The following is a 25,738-nucleotide window of genomic DNA, read 5'->3' on the forward strand; positions in this document are numbered from 1 at the left end:
CTACATAATCAAACAATTGACTCCTTAATTTACACAAGTACTCCTCTTCATTTTTCAAGTCTTTCATCTACCTCAACACACCTACAGACCGAGTCAATGACTCGCGCGAGTAACTTCGACTCGTGACTCGACCCGGCCGAGTCAGCCTCGCCGCGTAGGTAGCCATGCGTGATGAGCTTCTGAAGACACGTTTAGGAAGGTACGAGGACTGTTTAGGCGGGAATCGGATTCAGGCGACGCCATTTTTGCCGGTGATAAGGTCGCCGGAGATGTGATATGGTGTATTGTTATTGGAGATTTATGTTGATGGTGATTTGATGATCATTTCGTTTTGGTGAGTTTTATTAGTAGGTGGTGTGGACTTGGCGGTGTGTCGGGTGTTTGGGTTAACGTGGTGACGGTCATAGGTGGTGTGGGCTTGGTAGTGTGTCGGGTATTTGGGTTAACGTGGTGATGGTTGTAGGTGATGTGGGATTGGTGGTGTGTCGGGTGGTTTGGGTCCTTTGAGATGAAGGATGAGGGTAAATTGGACATTTGGCACAACCAACTTTCCTAAAATAGAAAGTGTAAACATATCACTTGTACTCCCCGATTAGGAAAGTGTAAACATCTCACCGGAACGGAGGGAGTACTTATAACTATAACTATTTTAATTAATCTTGTATGACCAATACGATAAAAATCAAGCATATTAAGACAAACCAATACTAAAGATTAGCCATAAAAGAAGGTTCTAAAACGAAAATAATATATTTTAGTCGTATACAATTTTTTTATCAATCAAATACTTTATAATGATAATAACATAACATACTCAAGATTTAAATATATGTTATACCATGGTATAATATTCGTAAGAAATTGTTCCATAAAATTGAAATTTTGTATGACAAATAAATAATTCTAAAAATTAGGATTAAATATGGTGGTATTATTGGCCGGACTCACTTGGGAGGTTTAGTTTTCGGTACTTGTCGTTAGGAACACCTAGACCAAAACACAATTTATAACTTCACAAACAACTCTACAATTAGTAAAGAGGCAAGTAAAGGTCGGATCCCAAGGGACGGGAATTGAGATGAGATTTTCAATTGCAACTAGCGGTGTCTAGGGGTGTCACAATTTGGGGTTTGAAGTAGAAGATCACTAAACTAAAATAACAATGAAAATAAACAAGCAAGATGATTAAAAAGGGGTGTAAACAATTGATAAAAGGCACTAGGGTGTCATGGGGTCATAGGGGATTCATGGGAATTGATCATACAAACATATTCTCAAATTATAAGCAAGCAATTATTGTTGTGATGGATCGAGTTGGTTTATATCTCACAATTCTAGGAAAGTTTTGGTCCCGGAGCCGAATCGATTAGATTGTACAACACCTACAAGTCGACTTAATCTTCCCTACTCAACTATATGCATGGTCTAATGAGACTCGAGTTGGTTTATGACTTACAAGTCTCATTGAAAAGATAGGTGATGGGTAAAAAATGCAAGGATTCATAAGCTCGCATTTCATCAAACATAACATGTGTATAAGTTGAGATCACAACAAGCAAGCAAACAAACTATGAAAACATATTAATTTAAGCATGAATCATCCCCCATGTTGGTTTCCCCTAATTACCCATTAACCCTAGCTAAGGAAACTACTCACTCATTATCATGTTGAGCATGCTAGCAAGGTTGTCAATCATACCAACAAAGTAAAACATGATGAATAAATGAAAATAATTAACAATAATTAAAAAGAGATTAAGAGAATTATACCTACTAATGATTCCAATAATAAAGCAAAGAATAATAGAAGTACTTGATGATTGATTGGAAGGTTGTCAATCTCCCAATAATAACCCAAATAATCTTCAATTACCCAAAATGAAAGATGAATAAAAGAGAGATTAAGGAAATGAGATTTGTATTAAAACTTGATTAAATGTTGATTACAAGATTAAAGAGGGATTTGATTGATATAAACTACACTAGAGATTGCTAAGAAGAACATGCTAATCTATTTAGACTAATGGAGTATTTATAGTGGGGATTAGTTACATAAATTAGGGTTTACTAAGGGCTTAAATGACGATTAAGTCCTTGAGGAATCGCCGGTCTCAAGAGAGACTCCGGTCTCCTTTTCGCCGGTCTTTGAAAAATATGCGCATCCTTCCTTGAGTAGAAGACGGATTAGCTGTCACACAATCCGAACGTCCAGGGCACGGGACGGGCGGATTGTGGGTGTTTTGGACGAGCGGATTCTTGGGGTGGACGGCGGATTGTGGTGGTTCTGGACGGGCGTCCAACTGAGGAAGATGCTCGGATTGCTCCTCTTGGACAGGCGGATTGTGGGCAATCCGCTCGGATTGTCTTACAGCTTCTTCCTTTCTTCTTTTCTTCCTTTCTCTTCATAAAATCCTTGAGGATTTCCTCGGCGATGCAAGGATCTTTTCTCATCATTGCCCATCTACTATAGTATGTACAAAGGCCTTCTAGTCTTGTCTTCTCTTTGATGCTTGGTCATTGAATTCAATCAATTTAGCTTCATTTGCCTTGAAAATGTAAGGTTTGCACTCCTTTCCTACCAAGGAAACAAAACCTCAAAGAATATGCAAAACAAAGGACTAAAGACAATAAATGACCCAAATATGCACTAAAAAGCATGGGAACAAGGCTAATTCGGGGACTAAATATGCTCAAATTATGGTCACATCAATTATTGTGACAATGAATTTTAAAAATCACGGAAGGCTTTCATGGGGATTTGGGAATTGTATTAATTGATGGTATTTAAAAGGGAAAATGCACGCGGTGCCCTTGAACTTTCGATTTTTGCCCGAAATACCCAATTTTTTGTTCCGGAAAACTTAAAGAGGCTATAACCCGTGTCTACGAGTTCAAAAAGTGATAATTTTTTTTTTCAAATCGATTATCTTTCCGAGAACTACGATTTGAAAAAAAAAATTGTCGTATTTGGATCCCGTAGCTAGGAGTTTTTGCACGTCAAAGTTTTATTCACCGAACAAACTTTGAGTGACCATCTCTCTTTGTCACGAATTCCAAACGCGACAATTTTTTTTTTCAAGTCGTAGATCTCGAAATGATAATCAATTTGAAAAAAAAAATCGTTACTTTCTGAGCTCGTAAACACGAGTTATAGCCTCTTTAAGTTTTCCGGAACAAAAAATTGGGTATTTCGGGCAAAAATCGAAAGTTCAAGGGCACCGCGTGCATTTTCCGTATTTAAAAATTGAAAAAAAAAAGAACAAAACATATATCAGGGGCAAGTCGAACCCCTTGTCTCTTTGCTTGATAGTCAGGCTTAAAATCAACTCTACTACGGTTTAGTTATACATTTTAGGAGCACTGAATTTTATTTATCATTTCATCTAGAGCTATAGCCCTAGTAGAAAATGGCTAATTCCGCCCCTGGTCGCCACCCTCCCATCTTCAAACAGAATTTATTCACATAAGTGTGTACTTCCCGTGCTAAAGCACGATACAGGTACCGGGACACACCCAGACGTACCCACAACCCGGTGACGGCACCACAACACCGTCCACCAAACAGCCGGACCGCAGTCCGTAACAAGGTACTCGAGACACACCCGTGGTACCGGGTCGGGGCGCTAACCGAATCCCATGCCAGACTGTAACACCCCCATTTATTTAGGAGCCTTTAGCTAGACATCCGAAGTAAATGAGAACGTTACCATCTCGGTTTCCCGAGGTAGTGAATAACAAAGTACAACAAACCAAAGTACTTTGATTAAAACTTTAGCGAATACATGTTTATTACAAATTAACCAACTAAACTTAATATAAATTAAGATACAAATCCAGCGGAAATAAATAAAGTGATTAAATAATCTATGTGGTCTAGACTTCTAAGTAATTGGCCAAGTCCTCACGCATTCCCATAAGCTCCCAAGTCAGCTAATATTTAGTACCTGTCAAATCTGCTTCCCATTATGATTCATCACATGTGTTCACGAATACACTGTCAACCACAGGGTTGAGTAGGAATAACTAACAACGGTAGATGACAATAACAATATAAATATGCATGATATGACTTAATAGAACCATTCAACCGAGTTCATCACTCGCAACACTATTCATCCCGCTGATCCCTGGCCGGGGCAGTCTCAACCCGAAGGTGAGAAAACACACTACATTACTATAAAGTAATGCCTGCCTCAACACAGAGTTGATAAATATCCACCAGACGGTCTGCACAACCAGCCTGAGGCCTGCCTCGAGAATTCACGATTATAATCGTCTGCCAGAATAAATCTGATAACCACTATACATTACTATAAGTAATGTCTGCCAGAATAAATTTGATAACTAATGCAAATGCCATTCTCATATGAATGCAACGAACAATACTAATAATCAGCTGGATATAATCCACAATACTCATGTGAGATACAACAATAACAACCAGTTGAGTAGTTATCCTACCTGGCAAGCAAATACTCCAAATAGTGCAATCCAAGCTAATCAAACAATATTCCTTCACAAGATCGTCACCTAGCAATTCCGATAATTATAATTACTAACTTATCAATTCATATAATTAATTACATTAATTATAAATGAACTATTTTAATTATATTCCTCACGTAAATTATTAATTATTAAACCCGTCTTAAATATTGGTTAAACCCGCCTTAAAAGTCAAAACCCGATTACTCATTAAAACCCGAGTTAATCCGTCTTAAAAATAAAACCAACCCATTACCCAAAACCCATGATAATCACGTGAAACACCCAATTATACACACTCATTAAACATGGCTAAAACCGAGTCCAACACCCTTCCTTCACCCGTCTTTTCCCAACACCACAAGCCACCAACGACACCACCAAAACCCGCCACCTCTAGCCTGCACCACAAAGCACCCAACCAGCCCTTAACCACCATCTACAACCGCCTCTAGCCGCCACAATATCACGCCCTAGCAATAACAACCACGACACTACTAATACCGAAAACCCGTCACCCTTAAACACAACCTAAACCCCACACTACTCCACGACAGCCTCCGCCCCCACTGATAAGTAGTATTTTGGTAGCTTTTACCCCGCATTTATACCTTATTCCGACTCGATTTTGTGTGCTTTAATCGTTAAATAGCTCATTTATTAGTTTAATTAGTATTTAATAATTTAATTCTATTTATCGCGAATAAATGTATATGTTTGTCGGAATTTAATTATTGCTTTCGTTATTAAATCCTATAGGTACCAAAATGAGAGAGACGGAAATGAGACGGGACAAGGAGCAAAGCGTGAATCAAATAAACCAAGTCAAATCCAAAGTCAATCATTGACTTTACCAAAGTCAAACCCGTCACTCTGCTTCCTCAACATTCACTCATCCACCATTAACCATCATCCTCAGCAGTCAGCACCAACCACCCAGTTTCATCAATTCATTAAACCAATTGCCACTTTAGTTGCCATCTCCATTCATTTACGTTTGCATTCACATTAATCATCATTTTACAAATTCAACCACTAGCCACCATGGATTGTTCATCACTTGTAAAGAACCAACAAGTCATCTTGTCAAGCCTGGAGGAGCACATGGGAAATGCGAGAAGAAGGAAAAAGGATGACCTAGGCTAAGCATAGAGTATGTTGCATTGTACTATGAATAGACTAGCATATGATGTACACCTTTGTACACTGGGTAATACCTAGAAAGTAGTTGTAGTAGTTGTATATAATCTGCTATCACTTGTACTTTATTCATTCAATCAAATAAACAAACAAAAACACATTCAATGCTTGCACAACAAATCTGCTCAACAATGAAGTCTTCTACTCCTAACATTGGCATTTACTCAACATGGTATCAGAGCCATGGGATTGAGGAGACGGATAACCAATACTGTTGAGCATTTCAAAGCCTTATCAGAAGTTTCGAACTGTTAATCTATTGCTTTAAGAAGGTCTCGAACTTTAGTATGCTGCTCGACGGAACCTCGGATACTAGCACACAATTTTGTCTTTATGAACATCGTGCAAATATAGTTTGATTTCTCCCACTTTTCACGATGGTCTACTTCATCTGGTGTGCTAGTTTCCTTTACCTCAGCCGGTTCCTCGTGTTGTATAGCATAATCGAAACGAGTGAATCCTAAATGCAATAGAACTCTTTCCTTCCACACCTTAAAATTATCACCAGTTAATTCAGGAACGTCTATTTTGATATCAAAGGAACTTCCAGGTAAACTTGCTGCAAAATTTAAATATACATGCTTAGTAACAAAAATTTGAAACTTAACTTTATCACAACTTACCAATGTAAATTATGCTCATATGAATCTAGTGACATAAACTTGCCTGTGGGCTAAAGTCTACTCAAATTAGATGCATAAAAATTAAACTTTATGATGAAACTATCAAATTATATTCATTTCTCAACTCCTGTGGGTATATTAAGAAACATAATTCAATATAACATCCTAATTAATTAAACAAATATAATAAAATTCCTGTGGGTAAGTCTCATCACATTACGTATAATTAATTACAATAAAATGTCTAGTTTCCACATGCGATTTCAAATAAAATTTAATCAATTATAGATGTTGTGGCTACTCCCTAACTAATAAATTTAAAATCACTTGACATTTAAATCATTAATATATATACTGAACTTAATGTATATAAATTCTACGGTCACATTTAAGAACACAAGTTCTCATAAAACACATGCCGGGAAAAAAAAATGTGCAGTGCATCACAAAAGTTACTGTAGCAGATGAGGTAGGCATTACTAAAATCACATGTAGAAGAAATAATGCTCCATGTAAAGTATAACAGTACTAATCACATTATAAATGCATAGGTACTGACTACTGACTGTACGAAATATACATGTGCAAGGAAATGAAGAAAGACAGAGACTTATGTGATCAGACCATGTGACAAGGTTACACCCAAAAAAAAAGACTTTTCAATAGTAAAAATATGAGTCACTCCAAATTATATGCATAAAAGCACATCAGACAAATCATAGCACGTATTACAGTATTATTACTGATAGAGAATAAATTTCTGGCTTATTAAATAAATCATATGTACTGATAACTAGAACCATATGACCCATTACTTTATATAATTTCTATGATATGTCAACATCATCAATATGGATGCCATAGCAAACAAACAAAAAGAAAAGAAAGTTCCATGTGTGCTGAGCTCTAGAAAAAGTGCAAAGGACACAAACAACTATATATATATAGTCTTATTAATTAATTGAAAAGAATATAAGACAAAGTCAGTCATGCTTCTTCTTCAACCTTTGGACGAGGCACAATAACCAAACCAGAAAACACACAAAAAAAAAATTCCAGATTTAAATCACAAAAATGGAACCAGATTATAAACAAGCCAATAAAACGACTTTCAAAAGAAATATCGATTCCGACGAAAAACCGAAATTAGCAGATTTATATATCAAAGACGGAAACTAAAGACGGAAATTCAACAAGCAAGACAGAGGCGATATACTCGCTTTGATACCAAATGTAAGATATTTAATCTTCTATATGCATGTTTAATTACTTAAATAAACATACAAAAAACTAAATTGCGGAAGCGATAAATAAATAGATCGAGAATTAACCCTCCAGCCATTGCTAATCGGTATTCCTGAACAGCTTTTAAATCCCGAATAAAGAAATAAACCCGTTTCCGTCTTTCCGATAACTCGTCCGTGTCTGCCGTCTGACTCTTTCTTATTCTGATTTCGGTTCTGAACCCTCTTTCTCACTGATTTAGATGGTGTATATTTTCTTAAGGGAGAGTAGGTTTGGTGACCTTATTAATCAGAAATTGTGTTGCATTTATAATGATTTTGCCATCAAAAATCAGTTGCAAATATAGGGACTGAGTGGTGGTCAACTGAAGGAAATGGGGAGACAAAATAGGGCAGTTTGAGTCCATATTTTGACTGCCAAATAATGGGCCACAACTTTAGTATTTTCAATAACTGAAAAAAATCCAACATTAACAGCTACCCCAATCACCATTTACGCCCAAATACACCATCATCTTCATCATCCTTCCCTGCTCAAACCCGATCATTCAATTCGCACCACCTCTTCATCATCTCCTCTGCGCTCCTCCACCACCGACCACCATTTGCATTACCATCAAGCTGCCATGACTCGGTTTCGGCACCAATACTCGGTCCCCGCACCAATTTTCAGCAGCAACCCAGCTCGCAGCCGCCATCACCCGCACCATCATCAAACATGAAACTCGGAATCGTTCTCCTAGCCGGCCGGCCGGCTGCCGCCTCACCGGCTCTCATTCCGCAACAAAATCTCAAGATGGCCCTCCGCCGATCAACCGTCTGCCGATTACCCCAACCGGCTCAAAATCCTATTAATTCAACCTCAATTTTCCAGCGGGTTTTGTGCCGGTGCACAGCCGGCGGCCGGCGAGCCGGCTGGGACCCCCTTGTGGCGTGTTTTGTATATCCCGTTTTTTCCTTCTTTGTTTCTCCGTTGTTTTGTTTTGAACGCGAGTTGTTGGCTGTTTTCTTGGTGTCGTGCGTTTTGTACGTTAGGTTAGATTATGATTATTATTATTATTATTATTATTATTATTATTATTATTATTATTATTATTAGGATTATTTAATATAAATACTCTGAACTATGATGGTCCTTCTCATATTAGTCCAACCCTTGTTTTAACTACCAATATTACGTACTATTACCCACTTTAACTTTGAATAAAATGGGGTGACTAGTTACCTGATAAACAGGTAACCTTTGTTTTTAAAACCCACCTTTTTCATATTCATCTTTCCCCTTTTTCATTTTACTGATTCATCTTATCTCTCTTACCTTTTAACCTTCCTCTTTTTCATCTTCCCTTTTGATCTCAACAAGACGCCATTGCTGAAGGAAGACGCCATTGTTGAACTTCCCCTCTTTCCTCTTCCCTAAATTCATCTTCTATAAATTCGCCATTGCTGATGTTATTTAATCTCGCATAATGACAAAAGTAAAGGTACATTTCTCCCTTTATTGTTTTTTCAAACTTTGATTATTGATTGCTTGTTGTTGTTTCATGTATGGTTATAAATAATTTCTATGTTTTTTTTCAATCTTTCATTTATTAGGATTTAATCTGCGTTATATAAACCCTAATTTCGGGGCTTTTGTATGCGACTTTTTAATTAATTGATGATGATCCTATGTTCATGCTATTATTTAGGTAGTGACATTGAAATTGTGGTTTGGAGGGAACTTTCAGAGGGATGAACATTCTTTGGTATATATGGGTAGGACCTGTAAGACAGTGGGGGTTGATCCTGATGAGATGGGGTGGTTTACATTGCTTGAAGAAGCTGAAAAATGTAGTGGGTTTATGAGGGGTGTAGATGGTATATTCTTCATGCATCCAACTGAGGGATTAAAGAGAGCATTTGATGACAAAGATGCACAAATTATTGGTAATCTGGCTGAGTTGCATAGAGTGATTGAATGTTATTTGGTACCTGAGAAAGATATTAGTCAGTTGATGTTGTGGATAGAGGAGGTTGGTAATAGGAGTGTTTTTAACAAACCAATTAAATTAATACCAAAAAGAAAGATGCCTGCCAAAAGTGTTAGTGTTGTTTCTTTACAAAAGAAAGGACCACTTGAGGGACCACCTGAGTCATCCCCTTCATTTATAACACTCAAAGAGTCAGCTACACATAAACCACAAGAAACTTTAGTCAAGCTATGTTCTCAAACAACTGAAAAATCTCAAAAAAATCCCAAAAAAACATCTTTTAAATCACCAAAAAAATCTTCTAAAACAACATCTCTTGTTATTAGAACCTCTCCTAGATTCACCAATTCTCCTAAAAAAGGAACTGAAAAAACACCCTTACATATTGAAGATTCACCACCTCCTATTGTTGTTACTAAGGATCATGTCAGTTTGAATGACATTCCTGGGTCATCTTATGACTGCAATGACTACACATTAGCAGATCTATTTAATGATTATGAACAAAGAGCTGATGAGAATTGTTTGAACTGGTTGGAGGGGAATGATGAAATAAGTGAGTCTGAAGAAGAAGATCCAGGTTATGAGCCTGAAGATGATGTAGGAGATAGTGATGATAGGGATGATGATAGTGTAATAGAAGAGTTAGTTGATGAGAAAGACATAGAAGCTGATGATGATGTTGGGTTTGATGATGATGATGATGAGGAGCTAAAACAAGTAAGATTAAGGGCAAAGGCATGGAATGCAAATGCTTTGAAGATTGCACATCAACTAGAGCTTGAAGCTGCAGCTGGTAAGCTCACTGGTCAAGAAGAATCTAATTTACCTAACACTTCAAAGGTAGTTGAGGTAAACCTCAGTGATTATGATGAGAGTGGAGATGAGGAGGACACTCTAGGGGAAAGTGATGAGGAGAGGGTCCCTGGTAAAAGGAAGAAACAGCATGTGCCTGTAGTTAATGAGAGAACTGATTTCTTAAAACTGAAATGGTGTGTAGGAATTAGGTTTCCTAACACAGATTTGTTTAAAGAAGCTGTGACAAGGTATGCTGTTGCTCAAGGTAGGGATCTAACTTTTGATATTAGTGATAAAACACATGGGAAAAAACTTAGGGTAAGATGCAGAAGTGGTTGTCCTTTCAAACTTTATGGTAGTTGGGATAATAAGTTAGCATCTTTTCTGGTAAAGACTGTTGATCCTCATCACACTTGTCAGAGGACAATGGAGAGTAATAGGCAGCTAAAATCTACTTGGTTAGCTAAACAATTTCTTGATGTTTTCAAAGCCAAACCACATTGGCCAGCAAAAGACATCATGGAAACTGTGAGAAGAGCATATAAAGTTTTAATTAAGAAAGGCTTTCCTTATAAAATTAAGTACTATGCTCACAAATTGCTCTATGGATCAATGAAAGAGCATTACAGTAGGATAAGGAGTTATATAGCAGCTCTTGAACAAGGAAATCCCAAGTAGTGTCTTCACCTTGTATACCAACCCTAATGTGGTATCAAATCCTGTTGTTTTCCAGAGGTTTTTTGTTTGTTTTGATGCTCTTAAGCAAGGGTGGTTGTTAGGGTGTAGAAAGGTATTATCTGTTGATGCTTGTTTCCTGAAGACCTTCTTAGGGGGACAGTTAATAGCTGTTGTTGGTAGGGATGGTAATGAACAGATGTTCCCTTTAGCATGGGCAGTTGTTGAAGGAGAAAACAATGAAAGTTATGAGTGGTTTTTTAAACAACTTAAAAGCAGTTTGGGAGAAGAAGATGGAGAGGGATGAACTATTATTTCAGATCAACATCAGGTTGGTTTTAAATCCTTCACTGTTCATTACTTATAATTTCAGTTTCAATCGCTTGTATATTGGGTCACTTATAACACTTTGTTTTCTATGCAGAGTATCATAACCATGGTTGCTAAGGAGTTTCCTAAGGCAGAACATAGGCAATGTGGTAGGCATATCTTTGCTAACTGGCACAAGACCTACAAAGGTGATGAAATGAAGCTACTTTTCTGGAGTTGTGCTAAAGCATATAATGAACCAGATTTCAATGATGCTTTAGCAGCTCTAAGAGATGTGGACCATAAGGCTGCTGATGCTTTCATAGCATGTAAACCACCTCTTTTTTGTAGGGCATTCATCCAAACACACAAAAAATGATGTGATTGTTAGCAATATGTCAGAAACTTTTAATGCCTACATTATTAATGCTAGATTAAAACATGTGATTTACATGCTTGAAGAGATAAGGACTTCACTGATGAAGAGGCTGATGGAGAAAAAAACAGCAATGGAGTCATCAACTCATGTTGTTTGTCCTATAGTGCAAGCAAGGCTTGAGGTGGAGAAGGATAAGTCTTCTGAATGTGAAGCTTTACCATCAAAACCAACTCTTTTCCAGGTAACACATGGGATTGAATGCTTGACTGTTGACTTGGAAGGAAGGACATGTACATGTAGGAAATGGGATTTAACTGGCATCCCATGTTTTCATGCTATGGCAGCAATCTTTAGTATACATGGTCATGCTGAAGACTATGTGGATGACATGTATAAAAGAGAAGCTTATCTTCTCAGTTACAATCTGTCTATTAGTCCTTGTCCAGGCCAGAGACATTGGCCAAAGGTAGACTTGCCACTTAATCCCCCTCCCATTAAAGTTGGACCTGGTAGGCCTAGGAGAAAAAGAAGAAGGGATCCTTTTGAGAACCCTAAAAAACCAGGTAAGTTGACCAAGCATGGAATTGAGATGTCATGTTCAGTTTGTAAATCTAAAACACACAACAAAAGAAAGTGCCTTGACAAAGACAACCAACCCCCACCCCCTCCAAAAAAACCAATGGGAAGACCTAGGAAACAACCTAGGGTAGAGAGCAATGGGGAACCACAACCTGCCTCTAATGGTCATCATGATGCAATGACACAACCAACAAGAATTGGTAGAGGAGGCAGGGTCATAAGGTCTGGAGGTAGAGGTGCAAGAGGAGGAAGAAATGGCAGAGGTGGAAGAAGTGGCAGAGGTGGAAGAAGTGGCAGGGTGAGTTCTGCAATGCTTTATTAGTGTTTTCAATTAGGATTCTTCATTAAAAGTAGTATCTCAACAGCTTGATATGGTGATATTGCAGGTCCCACAAGGATTTGGAGTATTGATTGATGAGCAAGGTCATGCTTATACAAATGTAAGTTCAGCAATGCTTTTGTTCTACTTTGATTATACATTAGAAAGCATAAATATTGCAAAATGTTCAGCAATGCTTTAGCTCTAATAATTTAATTCTTGACAGGCTATGGGTAGTAATAATGGACCAAGGAGCATTATGGAGGGACCATGTACTCAACAATCAGTCAACCAAAATCAGTAGAAGATATGAAGTGAAGACAAATTTTGAAGAATGGTTTGTAATGTATTGGTGACTAAGACACTGGTTTTTGTAATAGAGTATGACTGAGAATTGTTGTATTTGGTTAGACTTCGTTTAAGAATGCAGTAGACAGATTTTGCAGAATGTAATGAACAAGTTCATTGTTATCAAATGAAATTGCATTCCTTGGATAAATTGTTTTCATACATACTTGTTTCAATTCCTAAACAAGGGTTACATTCAAAGGATTACATTCATTTCCTAAACATCCAACTAAATGCAAATATAATCCAAGAAAATATTAACCCAACCATTACAATTTTCTCCCCTTTTGAGTGCTTGTCTACTTCAGCCTTCAACATCTTCACCTCCAATCTCAATTTCTCATTCTTCATTTTCATCTTCTTCATTTTTGCCTCATTATCAACGCCTTCTTTAGATTTCAGTTCGTCCACCAATTGGAAAAAACCACATCCATTCTACAGTATAATCAAAAGGCAACATAAATTTTAATTTTAAAAATTTCTTTGAAGATAACCAATTAATTGAAAATGATGAAAATCACCAAGAAATTAAACTTACAGGCCATAAAGGACATCCATAAAAGTTATTTCCAACATTTGAGCCTTTATTCGCCAACTTCACAACCGCCTGAAGATTATGGTAGCAAAAAACGTCCCTTTTATTTGAAGATGATGAAGACGATGAAGATGATGTTGACCGCTTCATTATGGGAACAATGGAGGAAAGACAAAAATGAAGATGATGAAGGAATTAAAAAGGTGAGAGAGGGAGATTAAGTGTCGTCAACAATGGAGGGATTTTTTTGAAGAGTGATTTTTTTTTTTTTTTACAGTGAAGATGTAAGAATGAAGATGATGAAGGAATTAGGGTATTAAAAAATAAAAGGTGGGCCCAAGCTTATAAAATCTGCTACAAAAGGTTAAAATTAGACTAATTTTATTCAAAGTTAAAGTGGGTAATAGTACGTAATATTGGTAGTTAAAACAAAGATTAGAGTAATATGAGAAGGACCATCATAGTTCAGGGTATTTATATTAAATAATCCTTATTATTATTATTATTATTATTATTATTATTATTATTATTATTATTATTATTATTATTATTATTATTATTATTATTATTATTATTATTATTATTATTATTATTATTATTATTATTATTATTATTATTATTATTATTATTATTATTATATTGCTATTACTATACTAGTATTATTCGAGTAGCTCCCGAGCACACCACCCAGTAATACACGGTCCAATACTCAAGCCCAACCCCGTCTTTGCTTAATTATTTTATTCACTTAATTACCGTCTCATAACAACTATTATTATAAATGCGATTATTACTAATTAATTATTTGAATTACATAAATTATTCTCATAAATTATTATTAAATTACGGGGTATTACACAGACGTCGTGCCTCAACCACACGCGTCCCTCCATAACTCAAATCATTAATGTGCACATTCCTCTTGGAGTGGGAAACTCCAAGAGGCAACTCAAGCGTAAGACGGTCTCCCAACCTATAACAACCTGACTCACCACCATTGTAACACAACCCCAATAAGATGGGATGTGTACCTTTTGGACATTATTTGTCCTCACATAAACCTAAAAGCACAAGGCCTTGTTACTAAGTGGTGGGTGAAATCCTTTAAACATACCACAAACCTCATATTTTTCCGATTTGGGACAACTTAATCTCTTAATCTCTTGTGGTGTTACAAACTCCCCCACTTAAAGAACACAATGTCCTCGTTGTACCTCGAATCTGACTGCAACTAAGCCCAGAATCCTCCCCCGCTAGGTGGTGACCCAAGTACTCCTGACCATGGGCTCACCACACTGTCGCAAAGTTGCTCTGATACCATTTATAACAACCCGACCCACCACCATTGTAACACAACCCAATAAGATGGGATGTATACCTTTTGGCCATTATTTGTCCTCACATAAACCCAAAAGCATAAGACCTTGTTACTAAGTGGTAGGTGGAATCCTTTATAAACATATCACAAGCCTCATATATATTTTCCCGATGTGGGACAACTTAATCACTTAATCTTTTGGGGTGTTACACAACCGCCTTATATCTCCTCAACAACAACCATATCCTCCGACATGTACAATAATCACAATAATGTAATATGTAACACAATATACCAAAATACGACTCATTATGATATACACTTCCCAAACATGCCATGAACATCACTTCCTCAAATATTCCGACTCTTCGAGTCATCACAACTCACTACCATGTTATAATGCATTCCGACAACTACATGAGATCCCCAACAATCTCCAAATATCACCATAAGATGCAATACGACTCATACAATGAAAACAATGATAAATGACACACTAACAAATATTCACATTATCAAAACCGAGTAGGATAACCTACCTTTTAGCAATCTCCATAAGCTACTCGAATCCGACACGATTCCGTCTCATGAAACCGTCACATCCTATACAAGTCACACAATACTATCACAATAGATCCTATACTATCCTACAATACAAAACCCCTTATTATTACCCATTAATTACCCATATTACTAATACTAATTAATTGCTAATTAACCACCTGTTATGAGTTTTATTTATACTCCTTTCGCAAGTGAACGATTGCTTGTTGTAATATGTAAAAAGGGTCGAACCCAAAGGACGGAAATTGTGGAACTAGGATTACTCGTTTATAAACTAGTTTAGTTCGATCTAAAAAGAGGTGGTTTGAGTTCTAACTAATGATTAAAATGTAAACTAAAGCAAGTAGGAATTAAGCAATGATTAAGATGGTCTAAAACGATGATTAAGAGAGACTAGGATGGTCGGGTTCACCCAAGTAGTATGGAGAGGGGAAATAGGCATGGACTAATGGTTATCTAGGTTGTTACAACATGTAAATTCTAACCTCTCGATGTAAATTCTACACTTGAGCCAAGATTAACTAACTTACTCATTCAATTAATCTAACTCAAAACTTGTTATCAAATCCTAGTTACTACTCAAGTTACTCACTCAAATAGTAGATAGATTATTAGAAGAATTAACTCAACTTACTCATTTAAACAATTCTTTAAACACCTTATGTGCATAACAAGTAGTAAATGTAAACAACCCAAGAATTACCATTAATCCATGCCAAAGATTTCTCCTTAACACTACAAGGGATTCCCCTACATCCTAGTAAGGCACTACTCACACATGCTCATGGTGACATAAACAAAAGGTGAAGAATTTAGCATGAAACAAGCAAAGGGAAACATGTTTGCAAATTCTATTAACAAGCGATTCAATATGTAAACAAATGAATGATGAACAACAATAGAGAAGAGATTATACCAATATTGAAGACAAAGTTGCAACCTTTGATTAAATAGAAGAATAATCTTCACCAATCTCCAATTAACAACCCAATAGTAAATGTAAACAATTGAACAATACTAATTCTAAGCTAATATAAGTAGTGATTAATAATTGATTAAGGAAAAATTAAAGTTTTGATTAAAGATTTGCATAAGATTAAGGAAATAATTTCAGATCTAGGGTATATATCACAAATGATTAAGGGAGGGAGTATTTATAGGTTGTACCACAATTAGGGTGAAATTACAAATGGGCTTGAAAATGCGGAAGAGGGGTCCCAGCCGGTCGACCGGCTGCCGGTGGTCTGACCGGCTGGGAGTTCCCTGTAAGAAACGAGTTGGAATTAAGGTCATCAGGTACCCCTGGCAGGTGGGCCGGCTGCCGGTGGTCCACCGGCTGGGAGTTCATTTGACTTCTCTTCCTTTGATTGACTTTTGTGCTTCACCTTGTACTCCCAGCCGGCTGACCGGCTGCCGGTGCCTAGCCTGGCTGGGAGTTCTTTGGAACTTTTCTTGATTTCTTCCTTTCTCCTTGCTCTCCCAGCCGGGTGGCTGGCTGCCGGTGGCCTGACCGGCTGGGAGTTCGCTGTAACTTCCTTCCTAATTGTTTTGCCAAGTATGTTGGGGGAGTCCCAGCCGGCTGACCGGCTGCCGGCCAACTGGCTGGGAGCTCATCTCAGCATATCTTCCTCCTTCTTCCATACTTAGTCTATCAAATCGTCTCCTATGCTCCGATTCCTCCATTCCCGCCTCAAAACCTGCGAGAGGGGCATAATATCATAGACTAGGGAGTCGGGGTACAAAATGCAAGGAAAGACGTATAAAACCGACTCGAATTGAGTCGGAAAGTATGAAAATAAGGGAGGAAGTTGGTGCAAATGAATCCTATATCAAACCTCCCCACACTTGAAGATTACTCGTCCCCGAGTATGTGGGTGAGTCAAAACGAGGCCCTTATTCAACTGTAGACTAAATATACTAATAATATCCGGTGGAAGACAATTAACGGGCCTCCTCCGTCCCTTCAACTCACGTAGTTATGCCTATGAGGTAAGGCACAACTCGTAAGGCAAGTGGGGCTTGCAAGAAAAATGCGATGCATCGAATCATGTGAGCACAAAAGCAAGTAATAGAATGCATCTAACAAAAATGGTCGACTTCCTCATCTAAGTGGCCGAATTTTCAGCTCAAAAACATAGTCTCGGTCGGGAAATCCCGTCTCAGAGTCTCAATGGAGGTGCCAACCCCCTAGGCGTGGCCCATGCAACCCTAATGTGTCCAATAAAGCTCAAGAAACGGATTCTAGAGCGGGAAAGGGGAAAGAGGGACTAGACCTTCGAGAATTACAAAACCTACACAAGATTCAACCAAAAGACCCATGACTAAGGGGACCTAAGTCAACGACATCCTCACGGCTTTCACTCGTCTCTCATTTAAATTCCGGGCATTTTTGTACAGAAAGTAACCAAAACACTCTCCTACCGCGACTCGTGAGAACGTGTTCGCAATCTAATGAGTAAGACCGTCCTATGTCCAAATGAAATGCAAATTGTAACAATGCACAAATCATGAAATAAGGGTTGGAACAGGGCTAGGGAGTAGGACAAAACGGGATTGGTGCAAGCACCGTTTGGATTTGTGGAGTTCAAATCAAGAATTGTCGACACATCACATCCCACTTCTTATTACAACATATGAGACACGTCTATGCCGTAACATAGAATTGATTACCAATACTATGCAAAAATTGCACAAACCCAACTCAAATTGGAAAAACTTGAAAATACTCCTCTTATTTCAACAAATGAGCAACGTCTACACCCTAACAAGAGCCCGATTTCCCAATATCAAGCAAAAAATGTGTAAACCCGACTCACTTTGGAAAAAACATCAAATTGCCCCTTATTTTAGCAACGACTTTTTCTACCCCTTTGAATGATGAGGAGGGGTGTTGCTTGCTCTTTTCTTTTCTTAACACAAATATTTACAATCACAAGTAGCTCTTTTTGGATTTTTCAAAACTTTTTCACTTTTTTACTTTTCTACTTTGTTTTTCATTTCAATATCAAAACATCTTATTTATATACAATACCAAATAAGTATCAAATTCCGACCCAAGTGGATATGTACACTATCCACCACTATGACCCAAATCACCTCCTAAAACACTACTGCATAACCGACCAATTCTTGATCAAGGAAAGGTGTATATGGAATGTAGTTAATTTAGTGGGTTTGCCAAATGGAAAGGCTAAAGCTCAAAGGGGGTGAATCAAAAGGAAGATAATGGAAGGGACAAAACAAGGCTATTTGACTATGTGGGGTTCATATGCATGTGAAAACAAATTTTATTTCATAACTTGTGCACAAAAATGAAATGCAAATCATGGTCTAAGGATGGAATGACACACTTATGCGTCTAGACACAACACGTCCCGCAAGGAGACCTACTCACAATCCTAGATGAGGGTTGGGCATGAATTTACCAACTCTAAGAGGCTCTAATTCTCACTTATAAGTAGTTGGGTCGATAATTAGGTCTAGCCTACGGTTAATGGTCTCACAGGGTGGCCTAGACTTGTTAGTCAGGTCCCAAATTTCCCACAACTAACCTATGGACACGGGTGCAAGCCACAGGGAGGGACAAGGCACAATTGGGACTTGACTCATCCTTGGGGTATAGACTTCCCAACTTTGACCACATTTATGCCCATTTATATACAAACTGATGCAAATGATTCTAATCTAAGACAAACACATATGTACATGTTATAGTGCATGCAGAAATTGAAATGAACATAAGATAAACATGTAACGAGTTGACTAAACCTAGCAGCATATCAACACCAACACAACAGTCCAAAAGGAACATCCAAGGCATAAAATCCCATCCTCCTTCAAATATGCAAGATATATAAAGAAAGAACGGTAAAGGAGTAAGAGATTAGAATGAGTTTATCAAGCGGGTCTTATAGCTCCTTTTTCCCTCAAATGGTCAATGTCTATGCTAAAGGTTAGCCAACAATAAGTATATATATATACAATGCAATGTTTTTGTATTTTTTTTGAAAGTTTTTGTATTTTTTTTATATTTTTTTTGAAATTTTGTCAAATTTACATACTTATTTACAAATTTACATTATTAACAAATATATACAAAGTAGATATTTCCCTCCCCACACTTAAGATTTACATCGTCCTCGATGGAACGAAATGTAGGGAGGAAAAAGGAAAATTGAAAGGCATATTTTTGTATTTTTTGATTTTTTTTCGAAAATGAAAGACATGTTTTTGTTTTTTTGAATTTAGAGGATCTCCTCCCCACACTTATCTATGTACATAGTGTATGAAGGAGATTCGGAAATTAGAAAGCATGTTTTTGTGAAATTTTCAATTTTCCAATTTTTTTTTGTATTTTTAAATGGGGATGCAATGCATGCGCTAACTAAATGCATAAATTGAAATACGATGCAATCTAACGTATATGAATGCAATCCTATATGCGATAATTTTTACATAATTGAAATCTAATGCAAGGCTAAATGAATGCAACTAAATGATTAGCTATCCTACATATCATACAACTAACTAAATGCATACGAAATTGAAATATGAATGAGAAGTTTGGATGTTAGGGAATCATACTTGGCATTTGGATTGAGAGGGAGAGAAGAGGGCCATCATTACTATGCCTCTTCAATTTCGGTGTCATCACCGTCTTCATTATCATCATCCTCATCATTCCTGGTTCCAAACTCGGATTCACGGATGAAATCATCCGCATTCATAGGCATATCCAAGTCGAAGTCCCTCGTCTCCGTGGCCATGTCAATGAACACCTCCGTGTTCCCTCCCGAGCCACTAGCACCTCCCTCACCAAATATGGAGGGAGCGCCCCCGAACCATCTAGTGTCGTGCCCCTCCCCATGAGTGGAAGGCGGGTTGGGAAAGACCGGGGCACTATAGTAATCGGGACGCACGTTGATGTCACCGTAGAGATAGGTCCCGTCCGCTGGATGTCCACCATCCGGAGCTAGATAGTATGAGGGGTGAAGGCCGAAAGGGTGCTTGTATTGGCGCCTCATGAAGTCATCATAAACCGAAAATTGATCCACTGAATGGTCAAAATAGATATGGTCCATGCATTGTTGATAACCGAGCCGCTCACTAGCGGCGGTTGCCATAATTATCTTCATCTCCTCCATGAAAGAGATTAGGTCGTCGTGGAGGGGGAGTGGTTGTTCCGGTTGGTGACTAGAGGATCCTTCCCCTTGTTGGAAAGGACCGGGAAATAAATGGCAAGAGGGCATTGCGTACCGTAAGGTAGGTCTCGCGGGCACCAGGCGGTCATGTCGAGCATAGACAAGGTTCGAGTTGCTTTCTTGGGCAATGGCGGTGTGTTCTACCGCCTCAATTTTGAGCAAGTAATGTGGTGAATTAGGCACCACCTTCATTTTATCGGGGTTGGGGAGTGGAATTGAATTTCTATCTACCCCACTCAATCGTATTTGCCAATACTTTTGTTTATCATTGGGGTTTGTCTTGATCCAACTAATAGTGTATTGGATGTAATCTTTGGTCAACATTATTTCCCTCATGATAAAACGCATCCCGTTCAAGTTGAGCTTTCGAATTAGTTGCTTGGCAAGGTGGGTGATGAGTCCACCCACCACAATTTGAGATGATTGGCCCGGGGAGTTGCTTAGTCGGTGAAGGTGAAGAGCCAAATGGTGAGCAATATCAATTTTGAAGGTAGTGGGGTTAGAACAAAGATGAGAGCCGAGAATTTCCAACTCCTCCGTTCGGAAGTTGTGATTCTCTTCACAGCCGAAAACCGTGTTGGCCGCTCTTTTGAACCAGGGGTTGTCATCAAGGCCGGTAATGGCCTTCCACAAGGTACCATGGTCAAATGTCTCAGGAGCTTTGTGAGGAGGGCTTGGGTCTAGCCCAAAATGAGAGGCAAAAGTCGGTAAGGTTAAGGAATAATCCTTATTCATCAACCGGAAATGCAAGAAGGCGATTTTTTGGTTTTGGCGGTGTTTGTCTATCCTCAAGGAGCTCAAAAATTCTCAAGTGAGATGGGAATAGGTTTTCTCGTGAATATCATACATAAATTTCATTCCAATACCCTCAAATAATTCTTGGGTCACTCGGTCTAACCCTAACTCTCTCATGGATTGACGATCAATAAAACGGGTCGGGGTGAGGGGATGTTGTTTGAAAAGCACAAATTTACCTTTCATTGTGACGGAGGAGAACTTGAGGTCCGGGAAAGCCAGATCGGGACTCATGTCGGAAGTCGCGGCTGCCACCAACTCCGCTTGTTGTAAAGCCAAATCCCCCTTTCGAACTCTCTTTTTCGGTGCCATAGTTGTTTTTGAGAGAAGGTTAATGGAGGGAAGGAGGTTTGTGGTTGGTTGTTGGTGTTTGATGGATGATTAGAGGTGTTGGGTGGTGATTTGGTGAAGATGGGTTAAAGTTTAGAGGGAGGAAGGTGTTGGAGTCGTGCGAAATTATGAAGAATTTTGGGTTGATTTTGTGTCTTTTGAACCCTCAGAGTACTCCCAACCGGTCTGAAGACCGGCTGCCGGTACCCCGGCTGGGAGTACAAGCTATGTTCGATTTTTTCCAAAAACTTACAGCGAACTCCTAGCCGGTACATGGACCGGCTGCCGGTACCTCGGCTGGGAGTGCAGCACAAATCACAATCCTTTTTAAGTGTAGTCTCAGCCGGTGGGCCGGCTGCCGGCCTGCCGGCAGGGACTGACTTTCGCTTACTTTGCTTCATTTTTTCCTTAGTTGGGTGCTCCCACCCGGTGGACCAGCTGCCGGCTTACCGGCTGGCACCCCATTTTCTTCCCTTTTTCACCAACTTTCCTAATATATGCACTCCCATCCGGCCGACTGGGAGACACCTCTCCTTCTTTTCTCAGTTTTCTTCCAAAAGTTACAGGAACTTCCCAGCCGGTCGGAGGACCGGCTGCCGATGCCCCGGCTGGGAGTACACTTACTCTCATTTTCTTCAATATGCCCCTAATTTCATTTCACTTCTTCAATTGGCCTCGATTTGCGTGTTTCCATCTTTATAAGCCGACTCATCAAGTCGGGAAAAGGCCAATTGAAGATTATACACTTGTTCTTCATCAAATCCCCAATTTTCTTCACGATGACATTCCGTCATCAATCAAATAGCCAAGTATAATTGTTCCAAAATTCTCATGACCTATCTACATGCATGCTATATACAAATGGTGGTTCTTGTGGGACTCCACCAAACCATTTCTTGTTCAAATTTGAGATTACTCATCCCACAAAGATGGGAGGTCTTCTAATTCAAGTTCACCTCGGGCCTGGATGGGTTGACCCTCATAAAAGTACTTCACTCGGTGTCCATTTACCTTTAAGCATTCACCCTTGTTATTCTTCAATTCAAATGATCCATATGGAAACACGGTCACTACTTCAAAGGGTCCCGACCATCGGGACCTCAAATTCCTGGGAAACAATTGGAACCGGGAGTTGAAGAGTAGGACTTTGTCCCCTACAATGATTTCCTTCCTTGTGATCTTCGAATCATGCCATTGCTTGGTCCACTCCTTGTAGAGTTTGACGTTCTCATAAACATCCATTCTCAATTCATCAAGCTCATTGAGTTGAAGGAACCGCTTGTTCCCCGCGGTGTAACACCCCCGTACACCAGGATGCCTTACCAAGGACCGTCCCATTATATGAAGGTGTTACCATCTCGGTTACCCGAGGTAGTAGATCAAATAGACAATGAAAGAACATTTATAATACATTACCATACTCTTTACAACTTGGTACAGAACTAATTACATTTACTGCTAGAGACCACTATAACTCGTGATTCTGCACTTCTAAACCGGTAGCGTGATGACTCGATCCCTCCAAGCCCAGCAGCCACAAACCAACAGCACCTGCTAAGCTAACTGCTCACCATCCCTGAATGGATCACAGCAGATACCACAAAACAACAACAACAGGGTCAGTACTATCTAATCAATAAGTCAAACAAACAATGTAACCGGCTGATCATCTTCCACAGTAACTGACTACACACCGAAGTGTGTAGCCCTGCCGGATTACCCATCGGAACAGGTAATCCACTCCGCCGGTGGGGGACCGCAGCCCATCCCCACCAAGTCCAGCTCATCACCGAGCGACTATCAATCCCTGTCCCTTAATGTGCATATCCCCTCCCGTGACGGGTTCCACGGAGGGTGAACTAGGGTGTGAAGCCACTCCCGCAAGTGACTCCACCATAATCACACACACCACAGCATCACAACTGTCACAACACCACAATCGTCACAACACAACCACATCACCACCGTCACCACAACACCCATACTCCGATGATCAGCAGATAACAACAATTACAAAACAAACACAATCTTAATCAATCAACAGTAACTGAGTAAGGGAAACCCTACCTCATGGCCAACCATGACAAGCATCCACATAAAGCCAGGCACGACTCCGACATGCATCCTACAACGATAACCATCCCCTATTATACAACTATCCTCATTAACCTACCAAAAGAGGCACAAGCCAGAAACTTACCTAATAACGCGGATCGACGATGACACGGACGACGACCTCACACGCATCCTTCCTAAGCAATCCCATCCTTCCCATGGTGGAGTGTAGGCTAGAACATGAGAGTGTATGAGGTAGGGATGATATGGGAGAGAGATAGGTTAGGGTTTGAGAAAGAGGAACTTTCGAGAAATGAGAAAATGAAATGAATCTCGCGGACTTGCGTTTTATATTAACGCGTCGACAGCAGCTATACTCAGTCGAGTACTGGAGTACTCGGCCGAGTAGGCTCTCCTCGGTCGAGTATAGATGATACTCGGCCGAGTAGCCTCTGCTAGGTCGAGTAGTCCATCCTATATAGTACATGTTCCCATCTTAATCTCTCACTCATTCCTCCCTAAGGTCTTTCTAGGTCAGAGAGTCGCTCATCAGAGTCCTTAAATATCCTGGGTATTACACGCGGCATCTAAATCATAGTTGAGCTCCTTAAGAGCCCATCTTGCTCGATGCTCTAACTCAAGGGGTAAATGGCAAGACTTACCAAAGACCAAACGGTAAGGAGTGGTGCCGATTGGGGTCTTGTAGGCAGTTCTTAGAGCCCATAACACATCGTTGAGTTTGGTGCTCCAATACTTTCTAGACTTGTTCACAAACCGCTCCAAAATAGCCTTGATTTGTCGATTCAATACTTCCACTTGCCCGTTGGTTTGGGGGTGGTAGGCAAGAGCTACTTTGTGTCGGACACCGGACTTTTTGAGTAGAGAGTAGATGGTGCGGTTGATGAAATATGACCCACCATCACTTATAACGGACCGAGGCACTCCAAAGCGGGGGGAAAATGTAGTCTTTGAATAGCTTGGTCACCACTTTTGAATCATTGGTAGGGGCGGCTATAGCTTATATCCATTTGGACACGTAATCCACCGCAACCAATATGTATTGGTTGCCAAATGATGATGGAAACGGTCCCATGAAATCCACGCCCAATACATCAAAGAGCTATACTTCCAAAATGTTGTTCAAAGGCATTTCATCGCGCCTTCCAATATTTCCCCTTCTTTGGCAAGAATTATAAGAGTGAACCATGGCATAAGCATCCTTGAATAAGGAGGGCCAATAGAATCCACAATGAAGAACCCGAGCTTGGGTCCTAGAGGTGGACAAATTCCCTCCATATGTAGTAGCATGGCAAGCTTGAAGGATTGCTTAACCCTCTTCTTAGGTGACACATCTTCGATAAATCCCATAATTGCACCTTCTATATAGAAAAGGATATTCCCATACATATCTCCTAGACTCATATCTAAGCTTCTTCCTAGCTTGGTTGTCAAGTTCTTACGGGATAAAGTTAGAGCTCAAGTAGTTAGCTATATCCGCATACCAAGGGTCGGAGTGCGTGATAGCTAAGATAGAGTCATCGGGCAACCACTCATCAATGGGGATTCCATCATCAACATCCCCTCCGGATTCTCTAGTCAACCTTAATAGGTGATCCGCAATAAGATTCTCGGACCCCGGTTTATCCTTGATTATGACATCAAACTCTTGCAACAACAATACCCAACGGATCAATATCGGTTTAGCATCCTTCTTGATCATAAGTTGCTTGATGGCGGTGTGATCCATGTAGACAATGACTTTGGAACATAAGAGGTAAGGTCGGAACTTCTCAAAAGCATACACCACTACCAACATCTCTTTTTCCGTGGTGGTGTAATTGCGCTGAGCATTGTCTAAGGTCTTGCTTATATATGCTATAACATGGAGCTTCTTGTCATGTCTTTGACCCAAGACCGCCCCCAATGCAAAGTCACTTACATCACACATCAATTTGAAGGGGAGGTCCCAATTGGGTGATTGCACTATTGGAGCCAATATCAAGGCTTG

General features: G+C 39.3%; 2 protein-coding genes across 2 annotated transcripts; one reads left to right on the forward strand and one right to left on the reverse strand.

The window, feature by feature from the left end:
• Nucleotides 1-11,443: 11,443 nt before the first annotated feature.
• On the forward strand, nucleotides 11,444-12,898 carry LOC141598456 (uncharacterized). The gene is made up of 3 exons (XM_074418176.1): nucleotides 11,444-12,563; nucleotides 12,652-12,705; nucleotides 12,811-12,898. Exons 1-3 carry the CDS (start codon nucleotides 11,703-11,705, stop codon nucleotides 12,886-12,888), a joined length of 993 nt encoding a protein of 330 aa, XP_074274277.1. The 5' UTR covers nucleotides 11,444-11,702; the 3' UTR covers nucleotides 12,889-12,898.
• Nucleotides 12,899-22,587: 9,689 nt separating this feature from the next.
• Nucleotides 22,588-23,013, reverse strand: LOC141602109 (uncharacterized). Its single transcript, XM_074422423.1, has one exon. It carries the CDS (start codon nucleotides 23,011-23,013, stop codon nucleotides 22,588-22,590), a length of 426 nt encoding a protein of 141 aa, XP_074278524.1.
• Between the last annotated feature and the right edge of the window lie 2,725 nt (nucleotides 23,014-25,738).

This window comes from Silene latifolia, chromosome 9, assembly GCF_048544455.1.
Source record: "Silene latifolia isolate original U9 population chromosome 9, ASM4854445v1, whole genome shotgun sequence".
Lineage (NCBI taxonomy): Eukaryota > Viridiplantae > Streptophyta > Magnoliopsida > Caryophyllales > Caryophyllaceae > Silene > Silene latifolia.